This window comes from Neomonachus schauinslandi, chromosome 1, assembly GCF_002201575.2.
Source record: "Neomonachus schauinslandi chromosome 1, ASM220157v2, whole genome shotgun sequence".
Lineage (NCBI taxonomy): Eukaryota > Metazoa > Chordata > Mammalia > Carnivora > Phocidae > Neomonachus > Neomonachus schauinslandi.
This window is the reverse complement of record NC_058403.1, coordinates 153,085,290-153,111,030: the sequence shown is the minus strand read 5'-3', so window position 1 is coordinate 153,111,030 and position 25,741 is coordinate 153,085,290. Positions and strand designations below refer to the sequence as shown.

Sequence of the window (25,741 nt, the reverse complement as noted above, 5' to 3'; positions counted from 1 at the left end):
AATCACTGAATTCTACCCCTGAAACTAATAATACACTCTATGTTAACTAAATTGAATCTAAATTAAAAAATTGAAAATTAATAAAATAAAATAAATGAAAAGGAAAAACACCCCCCCCACTCTGACAGAGAGAAAGACACACCATTCAGGCACTCTTTTCTTCATTCAACAAACATGGGCTGGATGCCTCCTGCGCTCCATGCTTGGTGTGTAGTAGTGAGGACAGGTACCGTGCATACCGCTCGTTGTCTACTGAGAGCTCATTGAGGACATGGCTCCTTGCAGGACAACTTCTCTGAGACTTTCAGTGCAGCAGCTACCCCATTTCACGTAGTCATTGAATCCAGCATGTCCTGGTCTCAGCTGCCAGCTCCAGGGTAAGGGGGTGGCCTTGTGTCTGTTTGCAGGACCAGGTGTGGAGTGGAGTTAACCTGTCTTGTTTTCCAGGTTACCTTGCAGCCGTGGACAAATGGTTGGGAGTCCTCCTGCCCAAGATGAAGCCTCTCCTCTATCAGAATGGAGGGCCAATCATAACCGTGCAGGTAACCTAGAGACGAGCATGGGTGGGCGGTAGGGAAAGCTTTCATCCATCCACAGCATACGCAGGAGTGATGCAGCTATGAGCCTCACAAGTCTGTTTCTTTGCGAGGCAGTGCCACAGCTGGTGGTTTTCTTGAAGTTGCGTTTTGGGGAGGCGTTATCGTTTTGAATGCCTGCTGTGTACCAGGCCCTGTGCTGATGGCCCTGTAGACCCTATTCCGTTATTCCAACCACCGTCTCTTTTAAAAGAAGAACTTCGGGGCGCCTGGGTGGCTCAGTCGTTGAGCGTCTGCCTTCGGCTCAGGCCATGATCCCAGAGTCCTGGGATCAAGCCCCGCGTAGGGCTCCCTGCTCAGCGGGAAGCCTGCTTCTCTCTCTCCCACTCCCGCTGCTTGTGTTCCCTCTCTTGCTGTGTCTCTCTCTGTCAGATAAATAAATAAAATCTTAAAAAAAAAAAGAAGAAGAACTTTGAAGAGGTTGAGTGACTGGGCCAAGGTCACCCGGCTGGCAGGTGGCCGAATCCGGATGGCAGCATAGGTCCCAGGTCCGCTGATCCTGTGGCCTGTCTCTTTCTCTAGTGTGTCAGGCCGCAGGGATACAGCACAGATGGAAATGCTCCGGTGTCTGCCCTGCTTAGGCTGTCAGCTCTCGCTGACGTGGAAAGAGGATGTGCTGAATTGGGGGCCATTATATTTTCCCTCCTGCTTCCTGCCCCCACTCTCCTTCTTTTATCTGTCCTTTGCTCTGCAAAGACTGCGATATTGTGGGGTAGATCGTGTGCCAAGTATTTTCCCTGTGAAAAATGGGGACCCTTGACCTGTAACAACTTGTGATGTTTGCAAAATTCCTTAGGTTAAAACATTAAAGCATGTTCACTAGTCATTTGCCAAGGAATAAATGTAACACTGGCTGCATCCTGAAACAATGGGGTGCGGTGTGGTGCTCCCTACAGAACTATGGCCAAGATTTCCTTCTTAGGGACAATACTATGGACAGTTGTAGGGACGCTCACTGTGGGAAGGGAGCATGGCCGCTCTCTTGGCCTGCAGGTGTATGTCGAATGAAGCAATGAGAAGGCGGATCTGGCCAGAGGGACCTTTCTGACACTGCACGTTGAAGAGAGGCCAGGTTGCTGCTCCTAGAGGGATGTCCAGGGAGCGCCGAATACCCCTCCACCTGACCTGAGTCTGTACTGGTGAAGCATACAGGAGCCCATTTTTCTGTATGAAGCTTCAAGGCTGCAACTTGAGTGTGTCTTTGCATGGCCGGGTGTTCTTCCTTTCTCTTAATCTCAAGTTTTCTCTAGTCTTCCTCCTTTTTTAGTCTCTGCTTCTTTCCAAGTCACTTTTAATTTTTGCTCACTTTTCTGTACCTTTTGGTTATTGAAATGCCACGAAAAGCGTAATCAGATATGAACTCTGCAGAGGAGAGCAATGTTGGCTGCCCTGGGGGCATTTCTTGAGTACATCCCTGGCAGCCTCGGATGGCCTGAACTTGACTGTGGGTCCTCCCCGGGGACTCAGCCTCCTCCTCCGCCTTTCACACGTCCACCTGCTTGAATGCCACCTAGTCTGTGTGCCCCTTGACTACTAAATAAACAAGTAAGTGTGGGAGCTACAGAAGAATATAAGAAAACAGAAAAGCCATAATTTCACTTAAATGTCAGGGGCCAGAAGCAAAGCTTTTCATATTTTGGAGAGATTTCCTTGAATTTTTTCCCATGCCTTTAAAAAATTTCTTTTTACAGAGTCAGTTTAAACTGTGTGACCAGTTTCTTATCCGACTTTTCTTACTTTAGTCTTATGTCATAAGCATTTTTTCATATCATTAAAAAATCTTTGGGATGCCTGGGGGCTCAGTTTGTTGAGCGTCTGACTTCAGTTCAGGTCATGGTCCCAGGGTCCTGGGATCGAGCTCCGCATCGGGCTCCCTGCCCAATGGGGAGCCTGCTCCTCCCTCTCCCTCTGCTGCTCCCCCTGCTTGTGCTCTCTCTCCCTCTGTCAAGTAAATAAATAAAATCTTATAAAAAAAAAAAAGCTGATTTCCCTGTCTGTCTACATTCAGGCCATGGGGCAAAATGATGGCTTTACTCAGTTCATGGTGTTGGTGCTCTGTCTGGGTGCCTGGAGAGTTTGAAGAGGCCTTGCCTATGTATCTGCAGGCAGGACAAAAGTGAGGTGCAGAGAGCCCTGCCTGGTCCTTTATTCATCCTTATGACTCAGTCATGTAGCAAGTGTTCTCTTCTGGAGGGGTTAGCTAATCCAGCGCCACCTTAGCTGGTTTGCCTCTGTGGATGTTTATCTCAGTTGGTACCAAGACCACACCTAAAATAAGTAAAGCCGCAGATGCCTATTAATAATATCCAAGGTGAAAATAATTAGGAGTGGGAACTTTTCACGCACAACTTTGCTTCATCCAGTTTTTCATCCAGTTTATGGGGTATTCCTCCTAAGGTAACAGCCCTACTTCTACCTGATGTTGTGTAAGATCAACAACTTTAGAAGTCGCAGTGCCTTGTGGCTTCATTAAGGAGCTTACAGGATGAGACAGTTAAAACTCTCAGACGGGGACCCGCGGTGGCCTGTTTTTGTAAATAACGGTACGTTGGCACCCAGCCGCGCCCAGTCGTTCACGTGTGAACGTGGCTGCTTTTGCACATCAGGAGCAGAGTTCATCGGTGCAGAGACATGTGGCCACAGACCCTGAAATACCCCGTGGGCCTTAATTGAAAAGGTTGGCTGACCCCTTGCTCTAGAAAACTCAAGCGTTCCTCTGGGTTGGGGTGTGGTGGTGGGCAGAAAGGAACATGAGGTGCAAAGGCTCCGGGCCGACTTGGTTGCTAGAGCTGACCCTGGAACTAGCTCTGAACTTGTGAATGGCCAAAGGACAAAGGAACACACAGCCATTTAAGTAGATCTTATTAAAAGACGGGGGGAGAAAGAAAATGAGGAGGAAAGTATCTCGCCAGTATTTGCAAGCTTTTCTTCGAGTTGCTCTCAATTATTTCCAAAGGGACACCTGTGGGACTAATCAGTGTCAGGAGCAGTTGCCCCGGTGGGGGGCGGGGTGGGGGCGGAATCTGCTCTGTGTGAGGGCAAACTCCTCCTTTTTCAAGGTGGCTTCAGGACCAGTGAAGCTCTTGGTGCTGGGCATACTTGCTGCAGTCTGAACCTGTAGCATGAAAGTATTATCAAAGGGATGGGCGCCTGGGTGGCTCAGTTGGTTAAGCGACTGCTTTCGGCTCAGGTCATGATCCTGGAGTCCCGGGATCGAGTCCCGCATCGGGCTCCCTGCTCGGCGGGGAGTCTGCTTCTCCCTCTGACCCTCCTCCCTCTCATGCTCTCTGTCTCTCATTCTCTCTCTCGCAAATAAATAAATAAAATCTTTAAAAAAAAAAAAGTATTATCAAAGGGAAATAGTCATTCATTAAACTCTTTGGGAAGCAGCCCTGTGCAGAGAATGATGGTGGTGTTTAGTTCATCTCCGTCCTTCACCGTCCTGTGCCTACTCCCTGACTGTCCACGGGTCACATGAAGCTACTGGCCATCTAGCAAACAGGGAGTGCTCTCTACCTGTTTTCTTCCCTGGTAGTGCCTTTCCCCCTAGAGCTACCTTGGGCAGCCCCTCCAGAGAAGCTTCCTTACCCGTCTCTCCCAGTCACCCTCTTTTTGGAGGGATCACAGTTTCTTGTGCTTATGTTTAATGACTATGGATTCCCCAGGATCACAAAAATTTATTTGCCTTATGTGCAGGTTGAGACTGGATGGCCGGGTATTATTGTCATTTTTGTAAAATCGTGAACTCTAATACCAGGGTGTGGCATAATGAAGCGTTAGGATGAGAACACCCACATAACCACCACCCGAGATGGGAAATAGCATATGGCCAGCACCGGAGAAGTTTCCCTGGTGTCTTTCGTGACCACCCCACTCCTTCCCACTGTCCTGACCTTCACGGCTATTCGTTTCTTGGTGTCATTTCTCTTTTTGCCACCTGTGTACGCACCCAGATTTATAGTTGGGTTGGGCCTGCTTTGAGTTTTCTGTGGGGGGCATACTATCTGTATTGCTTCCCTCAATGTCATAGCTCTAAGATTCTTTCATGTATTGGGTGGAGCTGAAGGTCATTCGTTTTATTGCTTTACAGCAATGTTTCTTCACCTTTTTTTCGTTGTTGCCCCTAAAGAGTCTCTTTAGACATTTTTTTCTAATTGCCTCCCCCACGAAATCTTAATGCCTTCCATCTACTGTATAAGTGTATGTATATCTGTGCTTTACAGATAAAAAAGAGTAAGGTGTTCTTTTCTCCTGTAAGAATCAATTTTCACCTCTTTGGGGGTGCTGTCCTCCCCCATTGAGAGTTTGCGAAAGTGGAAATGTGCCCTCAGCACTATTGCCATTTTGCACCTGATAATCCTTTGTGTGGAGGCTGACAAGTAGGAGGTTTAGGAGCATCCCTTGGCCTCTACCCATTGGGGTGCCAGCAGCACACTCCCCCCCTCCCGCCACTTGTGACAACCCAAAATATCTGCAGATTTGTCATATGTTCCCCGGGGGGAAAATAACTCCTGGTTGAAAACCACTGATGCTATTCAACGCAGACTGAGCGTTGGTGATGGAGTACAAAAAGGAGGAGGACCACCTGAACGTTTGACAGCAGATCAAGGAAATGATGGTACATCCTTATCCAGCCAGCATTTGTCCTCGTTACTGCCATGGACATTTTGCATAATGTGTTAAGGTGCAAAACTTATGTTACAACTGGTGCAAGTAATGTGATACCAGTTTTGAGAACAGAGAACAATGACTGTGTATTATCGTGTGTATTTAGGGTGTCTGTAGGTGTGTAAATCTGGAAAACTAAGCCAGAATGCTTATAGCACTTATCTCTGGCGAAAGGAATTAACACATGGTTTTTCTATTTTCTTTGCATTTCCCCCCATTTTCTAATATTCTACCATGGGAAGATCTTATTTATGTCACATTTAAAGTACCTATTATTTAGTACCGGCTAGAACATCACCACAATCCAAAACCACGTGGTGGTTTTTGTTTTTCTTACTTTGGTGGAGTGGGACATAGTAGAAGGTAAGTTTTTATGCTGAATTGCTCTTTGGAAAATGAGTGTTTGAGGACTGAGGGTAAGAAATATTTTTGGCAATCATTGGGCCTTGTCATCTCTCATAGATGCTCAGGTTTTGTCTACAAACAAAAGCTTGCCTTAGAATGAGGGTATCGGGCTCTCCTGATTTCCCCCGCCTCTTTTGTAATTTGTAGGTTGAAAATGAATATGGCAGCTACTTCACCTGTGATTATGACTACCTGCGGTTCCTGCAGAAGCTCTTCCACTACCACCTGGGCACTGACGTGCTCCTGTTCACCACTGACGGGGCACATGAGACATTCCTGCAGTGTGGGGCGCTGCAGGGGCTCTATGCCACAGTGGACTTCGGACCAGGTTGGTGTTTGTAATCACAGTAAAACCCAGCTAAGGCCATGCGGGCTTGGGCAGTGAACTCCGTCAGTCGCTCAGGGCAGCTGTGTGTTAAGTGGGAACATTGAATGAGATCTCTCAAATTTTCCTTTACGGAGGAGCAGGTGAAATGGAATAATGAATAAAGCACCCCTCCGGTGCGCAGATTTTATTTAAGCTGATTGGCCCTTTTGGGCAAGGGCTCCGTCTTTAGCGCTGGTGAACGCACCTGGAAGGTCAGCCACTGGCGGGGTGCGGTGGGCCTGTCCGCCCTGGAGTGCAGGGAACTTCCCTGCGCTTCCGTTCTCTTTCTGCGGAACTCAACACTATGAACCGGGATGGCCTGCAGGTGGTTAGCGGATGCCGCACAAATTGTGTTCCCTGACTGGTTCATGCTGTGTAAGCTGCAGAGGCTCCACACAGGCAGGTTCTGGGGGCAGGCAGTGTGGCCCAGAGGCTCCTGGCTGCCGTAAACGTTAAGAGAGCAGCTTTCATGAAGGGCATGACGCTGACAGGCAGCGTGTGCGCCTGAAAAGGGTCCCGGGTTGGACTTGCCTGCTTGCTTTCTATCTTTCTGTGCTATGAAGGACATTATTGGGACAATCGAATTTTTTGAATCAATTCTGTGGATTACATAACAGGATTGTATCCATGTTAATTTCCTGGTTTTTTATAATTGTATTGTGTTTATTTGAAGGATGCCCTTGCTCTTAGGGAACGTACACTGAAATATTTAGGGTAAAGGGAATTCATGTCTGCAACTTACTCATAAATGGTTCAAAAAAAATAAGTGTATTGAGAGAGAGAGAAACTGATAAAGCAAATGTGGCAAAATATTAACAATTGGGGAATCTTGGTTCTTTGGGAGTATGAGTTCTTTGTTCTATTCTCACAACTCTTCTCGAAGTTTGAAATTACTTCAAAATAAATGTTAACTCCCGTCCCGTCCCCCCCCCAAAAAATAGCTGCTCTTCAAGTAGCATAAAGACCCCATTGCCTTCCTGGCTGAGGGGTAAGACAGCCCGCCCACAACACACACCCAGTGCTGGCTTTCTCTCGAGACGCATGTACGGAAGACTGAAGTTGCACTTTGCAAGACATGTCTCTACGTTAGCATAAAAGAAAAGGACTGGCTTTAGGTGAATGGAGTGTTTCTAGACACATGGTGCGTGGCTGCGAGCATCTGGTGCTGAAATAACCCATCTACAAAGAGCGGCCCGGGAAGTGGCCCGCTGGTTTCCTCCTGCCTTGGCACACTTCCCATCACAGTGGTGAAGAAGCGCATAGCTTTCTGTTGGGAGCAACAACGGGAAGGTTATCCCGAGTCTGTCCTAAGCATTACGTGTGCGGGGGGGGTGGATAGCGTACCGGCTGTGGCTCTGGGTTGAAGGACAGCCCACTGGAAGGCCCGTGGTCGCGGGGCAGGTGGGGCTCGGGGCAGGCTCGTTCATGTGTGTGGGACGGGGGGCAGCGCCCAGGGTCAGGTCACGGGAGGAAGCTCATGAGAACAGAACTGAGAGATCTGAATGCCACCCGACACTTAATAGTGAGACATTAACAGCCATAAAGTAAATGAGATTGCACTCTGGCTGAGCACGTTCTCTCCTGAAACCTGGCCTTACAGAGAGCAAGGGGTTATTTGGAGGTCTTGGCCACTGTCACTTCCACTGTGGGTGCTGTGGGAAGTGGGTCGTGAAGTTTGGGGCCAGGGGGTCCCCTGCTCTGACTAGAGAGACACTCTTCATTGTTGCTCGGTCACAGAAGGAGGGCAGACCACTGCCTCTGTCGGGGAGAGCTTCGTTCCCTTTAGAGGAGGAGGGAGAAAGAAGACACCAGGAGCAAGCTCGCATGCAGACATCTTAATGGGGTATTTTAGGAGGAAAACTTGAGGGCACATACCACATAGCCTGGGATGGCCAATGATGTACAAATTCAAAATCAGCGTATATGCCATGATTCAGGCAGAAAGACAGACCACATCCATCCCTTTGATTCGTTAAGTACTGGGCGGATGTCTGTGGCACCACTATGTGTGTGGTGCTGTGGAGGCTGCAAGGAAGTACCTTCAAAGCAAGCCCCTCCTGTAGGGAGCCTCTAGGTCAGATGTCCATGTGAAGAGAGAAGAGCACAAAACACGTGTCCAGGCCTTGGGGAAACTCAGAGAAGACAAGCCTGCGACGTGATCTCCTGAGGCAGTGCAGTCAGGAGAGGCCAAGGGGACCACTCAGAGAGGAAGCAGTGTTGCATGGTCCCCACACGTCCATTGGGTGGATGGTCCAAGGCCAGCCTGCAGCTGGTCGGGCGGTGTTCCAGGCCCACGGGCCTGTGGCGAAGCATGGGGCCTCAGGCTGAAGGTCTGTGAAGGACTCCTTTTATTTAACTTCTTATCATTCCCATGATTCTCCCTCTTGTAATTTTCAGGTGCCAACATCACCGCTGCTTTCGGAATCCAGAGAAAGAGTGAGCCCAGAGGGCCGTTGGTAAGAATTGGGGATGAGGTGTGGGTTTGCTTGCACTAAGGGAATAGGGCCTTGTTTTCTCTGGCTGAGGGGTCAGCAGCTGATGGGACTGTGGACACGTGGCCCTCTGGACACATGAGTGACAGCAGCTGTGCTCTTATTGGAAACCGCGGCCCTGCTCTTGAGTGGAACAAGATGGGGACAAATGTGAGAGTCTGCCATGAATCAGGCTGTGCTCTTGCATGCTTCATCCCGTTTGGCCTTGCTCATAGGTAATATCATGGTCTCCCTTTTCACGAGGCTCAGAGAACAGGTCACTTACCAGGGTCGCAAAGCCGGTGAGTGGCAGTGCCAGGATCCGAGATCATTGTGGTGTTTCCCGAGATCTCTTTGTGACAGAGCTTCTCCATCTTCCCTGTGCTCCTAAATCACGTGGGAATCTTGGTGAAGATGCCAGCTTTGATCTGCTGGGCCCAGGGTGGGCCCCGAGGTTCTGCGTTTGTGACAGGCAGCCTGGCGAGCACACGTCGAGTTGCAGGGCCCTGTGGTGCGCAGGGCAGGCCGCGGGGGAGCTGATGGCAAGACCCGGGCAGGTCTGAACGGTCCTTCAGCTCTTCACGCTTGGCTCTTCCCTGCTCTATACTTGTTCCTGTTGTTTCTCGGCACAGTTTAAGGGCTGATGTCCTGTGCCTGCCCTGCGGCAGGTGCACAGAGCCTTTGCTGCTTGGTGAGCTGTGGAGAACCTGCATTCACAGACCAGGGGGGGCGGTGGCCGGGGAGGGGGTTCCTAGACCCTGAGACAAGAAGGCCCCAGAACACGTCCAGACTTCTTTTTCCTTCTCAAGATGAAGGGCGTGGCAGGGTAATGTTCAGGAGAAACATGAAGTGCTTAGGGCCTGCTTTGCAGAACCACTTGGATGAGTCCACCTCACTTGAAGTCAACCTGGGACCTAAAAATCTGGAGTGACACAAAGGGTGAACTTAGACCGGATCATTTTATTAGAATATTTTGCCGTCTAATTCTTTTGCCCAACAAACTTTCCTGCCTGTTTAAACTCAGGGTTGGCTAACAAAATTTTGTTGCAGGGACAACTTTTCAGGAATCTCTGTGTCGTCGGTGCCTAAACACTGAATTTGGGCAGTGCTGTCATTGGAACCCCCCGGGGCTCCCCAGCTCTGGGTCAAGCACCACATGTAACACACGGCTCTCCACCCGTCCTTCGGTGGAGTAGAGAGGGCGATGGGTACAGGGAGATGCCAGCCTTTGAAGGTCCTAAGTCCGTCCTAGGCTCCATGTCCTTTTCTCTTCCTAGGTGAATTCTGAATTCTATACTGGCTGGTTAGACCATTGGGGCCAACCTCACTCAACAGTGAGGACTGAAGTGGTGGCTTCCTCCCTCCATGATATACTTGCCCATGGGGCGAATGTGAACTTGTGAGTGTTAATTTCTGAAGGGCAGGGCACCCTCCACAGCTGTGGGCTCACAGTGAAGTATGTCTCTTCTCTTGTTTCCTTGTAGGTACATGTTTATAGGTGGAACCAATTTTGCCTATTGGAATGGTAAGAACAATCCTACAGGTGTGGAAGCTTATGCTAGAAAGTTTCTGGTGCTTGATTTGGGGGTGGGAAGTACCTACAGACAATTTTTATTTTCTATTTTTGTTTATTCCTAAATTTCCTGATATAAAAACTGCCTATATAATTTTTAAAATCATTAAAAAAAATTTTTAAGGAACATAACTTGTGCACTTAGAAGCCTTATTGTTTTTTAATTTTTTTAAAGTTTACTTATAATTTTTTTAAGTAATATCTACACCTAGTGTGGGGCTCAAACTCACAGCCCCGAGACCAAGAGTCACATGCTCTTCCGACTGAGCCAGCCAGGCGCCCCAGAAACCTTATTTCAAACCAAGTAGCTGGGCAGGTCCCATAGTCTCTGGCGATAGCTTACTTCCTCATGTATTCTGCTATGATCTTTTTCTTCTTCTTTTTTTTTTAACGTTTTGTTTTGTTGAGATATAGTTCACATACTATAAAAATCACAATTTTAAAGTGTACCATTTAGTGGTATTTAGCATATCACAAAGTTGTGCAGCCGTTACCACCATCCAATTCTAGAATGTTTTCACTACCCTAAAAAGAAACCCCTTACCTGAGAAACTTCCCTCTCTTCCTCCTCCCAGCTCTTAGCAACCACTAGTCTATACTCTCTGTCTTTATGGATTTGCCTATTCTGGACATTTCTTATAAATGGAATCATACAATATGTGGTCTTTTGTGTCTGGCTTCTTTCATTTAGCATAATCTTTTCCAGGTCCATCCATGTTGTAGTGTGGGTCAGTACTTTATTTTTCTACTGACAAATAATATTCTATTTATGGATATAAGGCATTTTGTTTATCCATTTGTCAGTTGATGGGTCTTTGAGTTGTTTCCACTTTTTGGCCATTATAAATAATATTGCTATGAACACTAACATGTAAGTATTCATTTGAATCCTCGTTTGAGTTCTTTTGGGTGTATACCTATGAGTGCAATTGCTGGGTCACGTGGTATAACTAATTCTATGTTTAGAGTTTGAGGAACTGCTATGGTGTTTTCCAAAATGACTGTACCATACCATTTTCAATTCCTATGTGGTCTCTTTTTATTTCTTTAAATAGGAAAAATTAGGGCGCCTGGGTGGCTCAGTTGGTTAAGCGACTGCCTTCGGCTCAGGTCATGATCCTGGAGTCCCGGGATCGAGTCCCGCATCGGGCTCCCTGCTCGGCGGGGAGTCTGCTTCTCCCTCTGACCCTCCTCCCTCTCATGCTCTCTGTCTCTCATTCTCTGTCTCGCAAATAAATAAAATCTAAAAAAAAAATAAAAGTAATAAATAAATAAATAAATAAATAGGAAAAATTATGACAAAATTCTCTTCATTGCCCTTGATTTTTGTGGACAAATCATGCTATATTAGGTTTTTTTTTTTTTTCTCAGGCTCATTGCTCACCCCTCTCCACATCTGCATTTTTCTCTCTGAATCATTGAGGATGCTCCTCAATGCTGAGTTTTGGAAGCTTCATTTGGGCCTGAGTCTCCTAGGATCTGTAACTGGATGCTACCAGCTCCTATGAACGGCTCTCTTTTGTGCAGGATGGGATGGGCTAGGAGAAGACTTTGCTTACAAATGTTACTGATATTATTACTATTATCAGAGCCAAGAAATGGAGATACTGCAAAACTCAAACGTCGCTTCTGAAAAGATCATAGTATGCCAGGCTTGCTCGTCAAGGTCTTGGATCATGTCTGTGTGTAGTCTTCTCATTAGAAAGTGATACCTTTTTCATTCAGTAGATAAGGACTCCACCTACCTTCCATTCAGGGACTTGAGCCAAGCATCCAGTCCAGGAATAAAGACTGATACTTTTGGGAAACTTTACAGTCCATGGTAGAATTTTTTTTATCTTGTATTATTTTACTTAAAATGATACATTCGTCTTTTTTAAAAATTTAGATAGATAAAAACAACCACTCAGAAAATGGAAGTTGTCCTTCTAGAAAAAGTCTGTTGCCTTGCTCCTGACCCTGCCATAAGCCCCCATAAAAGTCTCTTTTCTGCCTCTGTTTTCCCATTTAGTCCTCTTAGCAGTCTCATCTGTGCCAGAGATTATGGACCCATTTTACGGATAAGAAAAGCAGGGTACCAAAAAAAGTCCATGTGTTTCCCCTTCAGCTGGCAGGGGATAGGGCTGGCCTGGAACCTGGGCCTTGGAAAGCTGGTCACTGCCCTTGGATCACCTCTTGCATCCTGAAACCCCCGCACCAGCCCCACCTGTGTCTGTGGGCCTCTCTCACCTGCTCTAGCGCTTGGTCTCTTTGGGGACATGGAGGAGGGCCAGTCCGTGCTTCTTAGCTGCTACTCTTCAGGCCAGATCCCAGAGGAGAGCAATGAGAGCAAAACCCCTGGTGGGGGGCTTCCTGCTCATCCTGGCCACAGTAGATGCACCTGCTCATGCAGGCGTGTGCACCACACTCTGCCTGTGTGCATCCCCATCTGTGAGGCCCCCTGAGGGATCCAGGCCATCCGAGGCTTCTCACAAGACGCACAGAGTTGAGGAATGGTAAGCCTTGCCATTTCGCTTGCCTTCCCACCTCGCACTCCCTACTGTGGACAGAAGACACTTAAGTTAGGACTGTTTCTCTATGATACTACCCTGTGATGGTCTGAGGATCAGAGAATTTTCCAGAGAAAGATTCTGCTGGTGGAACTAGAACAAAGACTTCGTGTTTCAGTCCATCCTTTAACTCACTGGCCAGTTTCCTGCCTGGCTTCCCTCAGCCTGTAATTTTGTTTCTGGGAGTTACATCGTTCAATTCAACTTGGTAACCACTGATTGAGCTCAGCTCGGGTAAGTGAGGCCGCATCTACCTCCAAGGGGCAGGCAGCTAGTGTGGTGCCATGCATATAAATAGGAAGGGGTGGCCCGGGGTGTGGGGGCAAGGTGACTGCCACATTAGAGCTAGAGGAGGGGCCACGAAAGAGGTGAGCTCCTTGCAACAAGGGATGTGGTTTTATTTTCCTTTGCATCTCACAACAAAGGATGTGCTTTAATGTATGTATCCCCACAGGCAGGTGGACCTGTTGGCAGGCCGCTCCCTCTGATTAATACAAAAGACGGTAAAGGTAATAGGACTGGGTCAGTTGGTCAGTTCAATTGCCTGAGTGGTCCAGGTCCTTTGGAAATGTAGATTTTGTACAAAGAACAAATGAAACAGAGTACTGGGGTCGGGGGTCGGGTGGAATTGATCCTCAGCCTAGCTCATCTGTCAGCTTCACCACCAGTAGGATCACCCAAGGTGGCTCCATCATTTGTGGGCTGGGGGATCAGTCAAGGGAACTTGTTACTAAATCACAGGTGAACTATCAGATTTTATGCCTCATTTACTTAAAAATTAGGTTGGCTATAAGATGATCTGAAAGCAACTTTATTCTCATACCCTTGCGTTGTAAAATGCTCTTTGGAGTAGAAGAGAAAGGGCTGGCCCAGAGCCTGGCTGGTCCACAGAGGGCAGCATCAGCATCACCTGGGAGTCTGTTAGGAATGCAGAGTCTCAGGTCCCACCACAGACTTGCCAACTCAGAATCTCAGGTGGGGTGGGGCTTAGGAATCTGGACAAGCTCTCCATGTTGCATGGGTGAGGTTTCTAAGTAGCAGCATAGAATCACAGCCCACTGTTGCATCCGATCTCCTACCTGTGAACCTCATCTGTGACAAGGGGAGGGGCCTCTGCTCTAGGTTGTGCCGCTTGAATGATAATTGCAAAGTCATCTACTTTTCTAGTCTTTTTTGGCATTATTTATTGGTCTCTGTTGTGGGTTTCATTCCCTGGGAAAAAGACTGAGATTGCCCAGCAGGAGGTTTATTGGGGTGCGTTCCCAGGAACAGCACCTTTAGAGAGTGTGGGTGGCAGCCCTGGGCAGAGGAAGAAGTTGACCAATGAGGCCTCTCTGAAGGTGGCTCAGCTGATTCTAGAGGGAACCCTGCAGCTGGGACCGCCAAGGGTCTGGGTTTTTGAGCCCCCCTTGATCAGTCATTGGATATGGGCCCTCCCTGGAGGGCCATAACCTAGGCAAGGTCACCCAGCAGAGGCCCGTGAGCAGAGGGACTCCTCTGAGAGCCAGCAGCAGCTAACCCTCCCGGCAGCTGGGGGTGTGGGGGCATGACTTGTTCCTGAAGGGGATACGAGAGGACACCACAGCACCCTTGTTCTGCAGACGTTAACAAAGACCTTAGGGTTCCACTTGAATCTGGGGACTGACGTGTGTCACAGTCATCTCCTGCTCTGTGTGTTCTGATAACCCCTCGGTTGTGTTTGGCTGGTCCTTGGTCCGAGGGCATGGAAAAGATCACAGACTCTGGGATTATCAGTCAGAGGTGTGGGTCATGCCAGAAGCCCTTTACTCCTGGCTGTGAGACATTGAGCTGGTTTTGGAGGGAGCTTCAGCTTCCCTCCTGGTTCAGTGATGGTGATATCTGCTAGGGTCCCTGCTAAGAGCTTCTGCTGAGAGAATGGGTGGGGACAGAGCCTTGTAGACTCTCAGGTGCTTGGTGAGGGCCACCTGCAGGAAGAAACTCATTTCTCTAAATCTGGACTCCTTAGGGCCACCTCTGTATCACTTGACAATTGGTTCTTAATGTGTCCTTTATTTTCTCCCTCCACGACCCGAGCCCACAAATCCCAAAAACCTTGTCCCGGGGGAAGGCCTTCGGTAGTAACTAGTGGTGTATTTTTGTCTTCTAGGGGCCAACATGCCCTACCAAGCGCAGCCCACCAGCTACGACTATGACGCCCCACTGAGCGAGGCAGGGGATCTCACTGAGAAGTATTTTGCTCTGCGAGACGTTATTCGGAAGGTGGGTGCTTGGTGCGGGCTGCAGTGGGCTGGTCTGGGACCGAGCCTGCTTTGGACACATTGTGCTCTGTCAGTGATTCCCTGCTGTTTCAAACGACGTATGAAGGGAGGCCTCAGAGGGATTTGGCCTTGAGTCTCGGCCCCCACCTGATTCAGAGTGAGCCTGTGAGCAAGTTCCTCCACTAGTCTGTTCCCCGTAAAACCGGAGCGATAGCGCCTAGTTGCGTTATCAGGATTAAAAACACCAGTCAGGCATCCAGGATAGGCCTGGCCCATCTGTTGTGCACCGAGCGGTAGCCATTGCAGTTATTTATACTGAAGGTAAGAAAATGTGTGTCCACACACAGAGCTGAAGCGTGGATGAGAGCAAATCTGTGGGCTTTTGTGAAACACGGTACAAAGGTGAGCTGTCAGCAATACTTCATTTTTTAATTTGGGGCAAGTCATTGCTATTTCCTTTTGGCCTGCAAGCTCAACTGCTCAGTCCCACTAACGCTGTGACCTTTTGAGGCATCTAAAGCACCCAGGTGGGGTTTCCTGTCTCTGCTGTGGGTAAAAAAAAAACCCACAATTTTTCTGCTCAGTCACCTGAGTTTTGAAGTTAAAAAACAAAGGTTTTCTGCCTATAAATGGTATGGACCTTTGTTTTAAGTATGCCTTAGTCTCAGTTTAAGACTAAGTGTTAAAACTTACATGATGAAATATTTTAAGCATATTGAAAAATATGATCAATACTTAACTACTCATAGAACTTGTCCATTGCATCTGGATTTTCAGATTTGTGGTTGAAATGTTGTGCACGCTAATTTTTACTATGGGTTTCATCTCTGCACAATTTAAAGTGATGACTCCCAAGTTCTCTCTTTTGTGTTTGTTCTGTTTCAAACCTCTCTGTTCCTATCTTTGGTGTTTCCTTCCTTTATCTGAAACTTTGTAACCTAGCCTTTCTTTCAAGTACCTCTATAGCTCCAGCTCCTAAGTGTTGATATGTAATATATTTATATCATTTGCTTCTAAAAATGCCTATTTGGGCTCTGTGCGTGATGGATAGTGCGTTGGACTTCTAAAAATGTGTATTTGGATTTCCTTTGGCCCTAGAAATGTTCAGAAGTAGTTCAAAAGTAGCAGTTATTAAACATAAGTATTTTTTCTAGTTTGCTGGTTTCTAACATATTTGCATTCTGGGTAGAGAATATGGTCTGTATGATACCAATCCCTTAAAATGTGTCGAACCCAGTCCTAGAGCCTGGCGTGTATCAAAATTTATTTGTCAGAGAGAGAGAGCTCAATGAATGAATGAATGTTCCATGCCTTCTTGGAAAGACTGTATGTTTTATAATTGTTGGACATAATCTATATACCTGTTCCTTAGATTACGCTTATTCAAGGTGCTGTTGATATCTTTGCTATCCTTCCTGGCTTTCTGTCCATTTATTCGATTACTTATTGAAAGAATTGTGTTTACATATTTCTCTTTATACTTGTGTCAGTTTTTTTTTTTTTAAGATTTTATTTATTTATTTGAGAGAGAAAGAGAGAGCACAAGCAGGTGGAGGGACAGAGGGAGAAGCAGACTCCCCGCTGAGCAGGGAGCCCGATGTGGGGCTCGATCCCAGGACCCTGGGATCATGACCTGAGCCGAAGGCAGACGCTTAACGACTGAGCCACCCAGGCGCCCCTAGTTGTATCAGTTTTGAAGCCATGTTATTAGGTATGCAAACTGAGAATTAAATCCTTCAGTATCATTTATTTAGTATCATTATGTGGTAACTCTGTATCTCTAATAATGCTTTTTGTCTTCAAGTCTTTTTTGTCTGATACTAATAAAGCTTACCTGCATTCTTTTGGTTAATATTTACCTGGTGTACCTTTCACAAGGCTTTAATTTCAATCTTTTTTTTTTTAAAGATTTTATTTATTTATTTGTCAGAGAGAGAGAGCTCAAGCAGGGGGAGTGGCAGACAGAACGAGAAGCAGGCTCCGTACTGAGCAGGGAGCCTGATGTGGGACTTGATCCCAGGACCCTGGGATCATGACCTGAGCCGAAGGCAGATGCTTAACCAACTGAGCCACCCAAGCATCCTGAATTTCAATCTTTAAGTATTTTTTAACGTGTCCCTCATTAACAAGATATAATTGGATTTTTGAAAAATCTAGTTTGAGCTCTGTTTTCTAACTGGTGCATTTATTCATTCTCATTCATTATGATTCTTGATACACATTGATTATTTCCAACTGTCTCATTTTATAATAATCTTTTTATCCACGTTTTCCATTTTGTCTTCCCTTGATTACTTCTGAGTCATTTTTTTTTCTTATTTTTATCCTCCCCCTTAGCCGCCCCCCACCCATCATCCTCCCCCCCAGTTTGGAAGTTATTCAGTATATTTCTGTTCTTTTAGTGGTTACCTACTGAAGTGTAAAATATGTATCCCCCCAAAGCACAACTCATAAGCACCCCATTCAGTGAACTTATACAAAGTGAACACACCCCTCTAACCAACACATAGCACCCCAGAAGCCATGCTCATGCTCCTCTCTAGTCATGAACCTTCAATTCCCAGAGCCAACCACTATCCTGACCTCTGTCACCATAGGTTAGTTTTGCCTGTTTTTTTGACTTTATATAAATGGGTTCATACAGTATGCCTACCTTTATGTCCGGCTCTCAAAAAAATTTAACGTTCAGTTTTAGCTTATAATAATTTAAAAAGTAATCAATACAACCATCCAACCAAAACCTTATCTCATATTAACCCCAATTATATCCCTTTTGACTTATATGTTATTAATGTCATGTAGTTTAGTTCTCTTGGGTTTAGAGTTCATGTATTTCAATTCTTTCTTTAAAAAAAACCTTAGAAGGCATTATTATAATTGTTTCAGACACTATTTGACCTGACCCACATTGTTCATTTATTCACAAGTAATTCCAAGTATTTAGCAAGTTCCCTCTACATGCCAGGTATGGTTTTAGCCACTCAGTATGTATAAGGCCTCCTTGAGAAAGTGAAGCTGGAGTGAAGACTTTAAGGTGGTAGGACAGCCATGGGGGACATCCAGGGGGAGAGCGTTCAAATAGAATGTCGCCAGGGAAAGGGTAGGCATGTGCATGGCATTTAAGAACTAGCAAGGAGGCCAGTGTGGCTGGAGCCTAGTCAGCCAAGGGGAGAGTGGTAGGAGGTGAGATCAGAGAGATAATGGGAAACTCATCCCATAGGGCCTTATTGGGGGCCATTGTAAGAAAGGGCTTTGACTCTCAGTGCAATGGAGATCCATTGTAGAGTTGAACAGAGCAGCTAAAGGATTGCTCATGCTGCTATGTGGAGACTAGACTCTGGGAGGCAAGACAAGGATAGAACAGGAAAACCAATTCCAAGGCTTTTGCAACCGTTTAGGTGAGATGGCATTGGACGAGTTCAAAGATAGCTGTAGACAACTTTCTTGAAATGGCATTAGTGGGTCAATGTTGCTTGCCTCTGACATTCTGATAGATACTACCAAATGGTCCTTCAGTGAAATTGTACTTCCCCACAGTACCAATACTGTGAATTATCAGACTTTTTGACCTTGCCATTTGATAGTTATAAAGGATTGTTTTAAAAGAAAACACTGCATTTCTTTAGTGATGAGTGCTAGAGTTGTACACCCTCTCATGCATAAATTGTCCATACGCATTTCTTTTTCTACTTTTGCCGGTTCTTTCATAATTTCTCTGTTTGCCTATTTGTCTTCTCTGTAATTTGCAAGAGTTCTATTATTGTGGCATTTTTAACAGTTTGGGGGGGGGGGTTCTTCATTGTTTTTTTCTGTAAAAAACAATCCTGAATTTTTATGTAGTCAAATCTACCACTTCTCTCCTTCATGGCTGCTTCCCTAGTCTAGTAGTGTAAATAAATTCCTGTGGAGTGCTTAAAATTTTTGTGATTTCATATTTTATATTGATGCACATGGAATTGCTGTTTTTGCTGTTGGGAGTGAGGTAGGGATTTAGCTTTATTCATCTCTTAGATTACCAGAGACCTTTAACTATCTCCAGGTCCCTTTTGCTCTCCGATCTCTTTCAACTGTAAACCGTCAATGCTATATTACTGTCCTTAAAAGACAGGTGACATTATCACCAAGAACATTAATACTATTGCATACGCCCTGTTGAGGAACGTGAAGAAAGTGATGTATTCAGATACGCATTTCAGAAAGGGTATTGGATAAAACAACAAGAATGAATGTATATTTATTGTTTTTAGTAATCTCTATACCCAACGTGGGCCTCAAACTCACAACCCCAAGATCAAGAGTCTCATACTCCCCCAGCTGAGCCAGCCAGGCACCCCAAATGTGTATTTAAATGAGTAAAAAAAAAATCATTACAAATTTAAAAATTTTAAAGATTAAAATAATCACAAACATCACAAAACTTAAAAGCATATTTTGGATTTATTAACTGTTTAAAATATATCTGCTGGGGCGCCTGGGTGGCTCAGTTGGTTAAGCGACTGCCTTTGGCTCAGGTCATGATCCTGGAGTCCCGGGATCGAGTCCCGCATCGGGCTCCCTGCTCGGCGGGGAGTCTGCTTCTCCCTCTGACCCTCCTCCCTCTCATGCTCTCTGTCTCTCATTCTCTTTGTCTCAAATAAATAAATAAAATCTTTAAAAAAAAATAAAATAAAATATATCTGCTGTCCTTCTTTCCTTACAGTATTCTTTTGGCTGCATTCTTTTTTTTTTTTTTTTTTGTCTCTGTTATGTTTGTAATCTTTTTCTCCGGAGAGAACGGAAATCTTTCTCTTCAGCGTGGCTGATTGAACCTTGTCTTTTAGTATGTATTAAAAATTTAGAAAACAGAAAATTTCATGTTTTATTACTGATAATGTTATATAAATGGTTAGAATTGTTAACAAAATTGGGGCAATCTCTCTCCAGTTCCTTCCTACACGAGCTGCAGTATTTGGAAGAAGTTTCTCCAGACAGGTTCTGGCCCCATACATTTGAAACCCTGTGTCTCCTCTAGAACCCCCATACTTCTGAGGCTGGGTGCCTCAGGGCACTATCAAGTGATATGCAAGTGAGTCAGCACATTGACTGTGAAGTGACTATGAACTGTGTAGATATATTCTACACCCAAATTAAATAAATCTCCACCTCAGCTCTCCTTTGGTTGAATTCCAAAAATGCCTGTAGCAACTCCAAAGTCTCCTGATGTGAAAGGGTTATGTGACACAGGGAAGCTGGAGCAGAAGGAGACAAGGGTCTTAGCTTATTGTGGTTAAATTATATTACTTCTGCACATTTTACAAACACCTGTGACCATGTGAACGCACTGCCAGGACCCTCCCCTGGGACATTTCTGGACGCAGAAGATGAGCTAGGAGGCTGCTGCCATAACCTAGGAAGGAGATGATGTTAGGGGCAGCAGGGAATGGAGAGGAAGTCAGAGATTTGAAGAATGTTGAGGAAGTAAAATTGGTAGGATTTGGTAACTGACTGCCTGCCGGTGTGAGGAAGTATGAGGGGTCATTGATTTGTCCAGGTTATAGCTTCAGTTGGATAACTGGATGGGTATTGTGGGCAGCAACCATGATAGAGGATTGCAGACAAGGTACAGGCTGGGAAGGGGCAAGGGAAGCAACTTCCATTCTGGGCTTGTGCAGCTCCAGATGCTTCTGGGAACATCCCGGTGGAGGTGTCTATCCAGCAAGCACCTCACCTAAGAGGGAGAAACTCCAGAAGAAGTCAGTAGGACAGGGTCATCAGTAGATGTAGAGGCTGAAGTCCAGGAGAGGTTAAGATGGCCCATGGAGAGCTCAGGGAGAGGAGCAGTGGGCCAAGAAGAGACAAACCCAGGGTATCCTGAGTGTTTAACCAGGGGGCACAGGAAGATGAACCCATGAAGGAGACAGTCTGAAGAAAGTTTTCCCTATTCTCTTTTTTGATATTTTAGGTTTGGAAGAGAGAAATGAACTACTTTCTTAGACTTTGTAGATGCTCAGTTGGGTGGTTTGTTAAATGATATTCAAAATATTTGCTTGCATTGAGGAAAAGAATGGGATCATAAACACCCCCCTATATAGCTCTTCCTGTCTCTTCCATTAACAGAGACTTAAAAAGTGGAATGGGTCTCTTTTTTTAATCTATTTCAAGAGTAAGTTGGGTGTCTGTGGACAGTATCTTTCACTGACATGGACGCTCAGGGATAATTTCCCATCAGGCTGCACAGACCTGTGCTCAGTGATAAAGGCTCCAGGTGGCCCTTTGCATATGATTCTTTAAGGTATGACAAAGCTCATGACATTTGCATTTTCTGAGATATTCTCTTTGGTGTGGGTAAAACTCTACCAGACATGGTTAACACTTTGACCTCGAGGATGAACCATAATACTGTGGGGCAGCGCCCTCCTCCTCCCTACCAGTCCCTGAGAGGGGCAGTGGTGAGTTTATTTTTGTATGCTTTTGAATGAATTTAAGACCATTTTTTAGGAGTTTTGTTACACTTCTTCATGGGGATTCTATCAAAGATAAAAGTCCAGATGGGTTTTTGGCAATGGGTCATTTTACAAAAAATAATCAATTTGTATGTTGAGGACCTTGATCAGTGGAGCGGATCTTAGGATTCCCTGAGGTGGGCATTGGGGCTGGGTGGGGACTCAGAATGCAAAAATGGCCACAGTGACTCTTAGTACTTCAAAACTAAATGAAGGGATGCCTGGGTGACTCAGTTGGTTAAGCATCCAACTCTTGATCTCAGCTCAGGTCATGATCTCAGGGTTGTGAGATGGAGCCCCACATAGGCTCCACGTGTTCAGTGTGGAGTCTGTTTGAGCTTCTCTCTCTCCCCCTCTCCCTCTGCCCTTCCCCCCCCCACACACCCATGCTATAAATAAATAAATAAATAAATAAATATCTTCCAAAGGAAAAAAAAAGCTTAATGAAGTTTGAAACTTGACTGAGGACAAGTCTACACTGGCTGATTGATTGTTCTTGGTTTATGGATGGAATGACATCAGCTCAGTGAGTAGACACAAGCTATCTCTTGCTGATCCATGGTGCCTGTGGAAACAGTGTTTTATGTCTGATAATTAAGGATGACAAAGTGACTATTACATAACAAATGTTAGACTTTTAAAGCATTGCCTACACTCTTGTGGCACTAGTCTTTTCCTCTCCTGCAGACCTGGCTTTTCTAGTCTATCTTCCAGAGTGATTTCTCTAAAATGCTGATCTGATCAGGATGCTTCCCATGATTTGGCGTCCTATTTTCCTCAAGCCTCATTTTTCAATTCTCCCCTTGTTGTACGTGACTCTCCGGCCTTAAAATGAAGGTACATAAAATTCCATGAATGGGACAGTACTGTTGATACCTCCTGGCCGCTGCACATATGTTCCTTCTGCCCTAATCCATCTGGAAAATGAGGACACACCTCAGTTACTTTCTCTGGGGAGTTGTCTTTGATCTGTCTCTCTGCAGAGTTAGTCACACTTTGTTTTCTTCCACCACCTTACAGTGTGGAAATCTTGAACACTCTACTTCCCGTAGTGTGTTGATACAACTTGTTTACACATACATTTCTCATGATCTGGACTATTAACTCCTCACTTGGAGTAAAAGACTTTTTTTAGGGGCACCTGGGTGGCTCAGTCGGTTGACGTCTGCCTTTGGCTCGGGTCATGATCCCGGGGTCCTAGGATCGAGCCTGGCGTCGGGCTCCCTGCTCAGCGGGAAGCCTGCTTCTCCCTCTGCCTGTGCCGCTCCCCCTGCTTGTGCTCTCTCTCTCTGTCAAATAAATAAATAAAATCTTAAAAAAAAAAGGATTTTTTTAAACCGAGATAATGCTATAAACATAAAGTTGTTCATTGCAATGTTATTCATAATATCAAAAATTGGAAATGATCTAACTCCTAATATTGAAAGGATGGTCATATCCATTTGGATATAATATGCAATAAATAAAATTATTGTCGATATTTGGTCATACCAAAAGTACTTTTGGTAAGTAGCAGTAGCAAATTACAAAACTATCTCTAACCTTACATGGTGTATGTGCATAAGGGGATGGTCCAGGAGGAAAACTGGAAGATAAAAGGTTTTGTGGGGTGTTTTTGTCTTTGGAATTATGTTTAATAGAAGACACTTTCTGTCGTATTATTGTTGTACAATAAAGGAGGTCAGATGGAGCTGTAGAAACAACACTAGGCTTAGAGTCAGCAGCCCAGCCCACTCCTTTGCCCTCTTGATAATCTTGAGCAAGTTCCTTAGTCTCACCTCTAAAAAGGGAATACAATACTGGCGATGAGGGTCTTTGTGAGTAGCAAATGAGACGACAAAACCGGCAGAGAAGCACTCCATCAATGCTGGGTGAATGGAGCTTAAAGAAAGATGTCTGTGCAGTGACTTTTTCTTCCAATGTGGTAGATGAGATGGCAGTCCTAGTTACACTGGAATCCACTTTGACTTTCGGAGTTAGACATGACATGGTCACTACTATGTGCAGGTGAATGGGGGACCTCGGAAAACAGATCAGACTACTCTCAGATCCCCTCTGTGAATTTGTGTTTTCTGAGTTTCTTGGCCAGCTGAGGTGGAGAAGGAAGAGGTGCGTAAACTGCCAAAGGAGAATGAGTGTGTTCTAGGACTGTAGGGAAAGCTGGAAGAGAGCTCACATTTTGTCTGTCTGAGGTCAACAGTAATAACTCCTTGGCCTCACATTCATTTTAATACGAATCATGAAGATCATTTTAATGTACTCTTTTAAAAATTTCACAGAAATATCAATGCATAGAATACTAGAAATATAAAGGACTTCCACTTCAAGATGGCTGACTGACCACATACTCTGCCTTTCAAAATGTTATTAAATGATAAAAAAAGATTTTTTTAAAATGAAGCCAACAGGGGTGCCTGGGTGGCTCAGTTGGTTAAGCGACTGCCTTCGGCTCAGGTCATGATCCTGGAGTCCCGGGATCGAGTCCCACATCGGGCTCCCTGCTCAGCAGGGGGGTCTGCTTCCCCCTCTGCCCTCTTCCCTCTCATGCTCTCTGTCTCTCATTCTCTCTCTCTCTCAAATAAATAAATAAAATCTTTAAAAAAAAATAAAAATAAAAAATAAAATGAAGCCAACAAGGGCGCCTGGGTGGCTCAGTTGGTTGAGTGTCTGCCTTCGGCTTGGGTCATGATACCAGAGTCCTGGAATCAAGCCCTGCATCAGGCTCCCTGCTCAGTGGGGAGTCTGCTTCCCCCTGCTTCTCCCTCTACCCTTCCACCCTGCTCATGATCTCTCTCTCTCTCTCACTCTCTCTCTCTCTCTCAAATAAATAAAATATTTAAAATGAAGCCAACAAGGGGCGCCTGAGTGACTCAGTCATTTTGTTAAGCGTCTGCCTTCAGCTCAGGTCATGATCCCAGGGTCCTGGGATTGAGCCCCGCATCGGGCCCCCTGCTCCGCGGGAAGCCTGCTTCTCCCTCTCCCACTCCCCCTGCTTATATTCCCTCTCTCACTGTGTCTCTCTCTGTCAAATAAATAAATAAAATCTTAAAAAATTTTTTTTCTAAAATTAAGCCAATGAGAGGGAAGCTGTCCATGCATGAGAGATTTCAAAAACTTTCTGGGAAACCAAAATAGGTGGAGGGGACTAAGGAAGTAGCATAAGGAACTCTAGATCCCCAGTCCCCAGTGAGCATGAAAGGGGGTTATAGAAACAGGTAACAGAGAGTAGATTGCCGTTAAAGAACCTTGGAGAGCCAGGGTCCTGGAAGTACAGGTGTGACAAGAGACAGAATGAAACAGAGCTAAAAATGAGAAGGCTGATGAAATTCTACATACTTCGCATCAAGTCCTCCACTCTTCCACCCCTCTTTCAAATAGACTATCAGGGAAGCATCTTTTTTAACAGTCAGAAAATCAGAATTAAAAAAAAAAAGTGTGCAGCCTGAGAGCAAAGACCTTACATATTATCTTTGATTCCCTCCCAAATCACCCTAAAACAAAGTTCTCCACTGGACAAGCCTTGCTCCTATATACAGAACAGGACTGGCATAGAGAGGATGGTTATGCAAATGTTGGTGCATTCATTTGCATTACCATTAAATGTGAATGAATGGCCAAGGGTGGCCAGATGTTTGAGGACATCCATAAAACCTGTAAAGGAAAAGAGAAAGCCCAAAATGAAATAAACAGAAAAATAACCTAAGGGCAACAGAGAAATCAGGGATAGGAATGAAAGATCTTAAGCAAAACAAAGCAGACCGTCTCAAATTTATATCTTTCAGAGACGTTTGAAAAGATGTTGCTTCCACAATATAAGAATGGGATGCTTTGAAAAAGGAGCCACTAAAAAACAAAAAAGAGTTCCCCAAAATAAAAAATAATCTAGAAACTAAAACTAGAGGACAGAGATGGAAATAGAGAAAAGATGAGAGATATAGAGGGACAATCTAGAATGTTTAATTTACCTTTAAGGGAAAAAGATGGAGAAAAAGAAAATATCAAAGAATTTTTTTTCCAAAACAGAAAAGGATATTTGAGTTGCTCAGAATAGTAAATGTAAAAAACATACATATCCAAACACATCCTTGGAAAAATTTAAAACAGAGAGAATAAAGCACTTACAAGCTTCTAGAGAGAAAAAGCCAATCACCTTTGAAAGAACAACAATGAACTTGGTATCAGTCATACTGGATGATACAAGGAGGACATATCTTCCCTTCTGAGGGAAGATGATTTTCAACATAGAACCCTATAGTCATTCAAATTATCAGCTAAATGTGCCATTTTCAGACATTCAAAGATTCAAAAAATTTTCCTTCCACATACTAGTACTTGGGAAGTTACTTAAGATTGCTCCAGTGAAATGAGGTAGTTATAAGATCCTAGAAAC

At 45.2% G+C, this 25,741-nt stretch overlaps 1 protein-coding gene across 1 annotated transcript in view; it reads left to right on the top strand.

Moving 5' to 3' along the window:
* Nucleotides 1-25,741, top strand: part of GLB1 (galactosidase beta 1) — an 81,729-nt gene that overhangs the window by 26,815 nt on the left and 29,173 nt on the right. The window contains exons 5-10 of the mRNA XM_021677570.1: nt 448-542; nt 5,817-5,997; nt 8,434-8,492; nt 9,785-9,906; nt 9,992-10,032; nt 14,758-14,870. Coding sequence (XP_021533245.1) covers nt 448-542; nt 5,817-5,997; nt 8,434-8,492; nt 9,785-9,906; nt 9,992-10,032; nt 14,758-14,870 — 611 coding nt within the window. The remainder of the gene's footprint in view (nt 1-447; nt 543-5,816; nt 5,998-8,433; nt 8,493-9,784; nt 9,907-9,991; nt 10,033-14,757; nt 14,871-25,741) is intronic.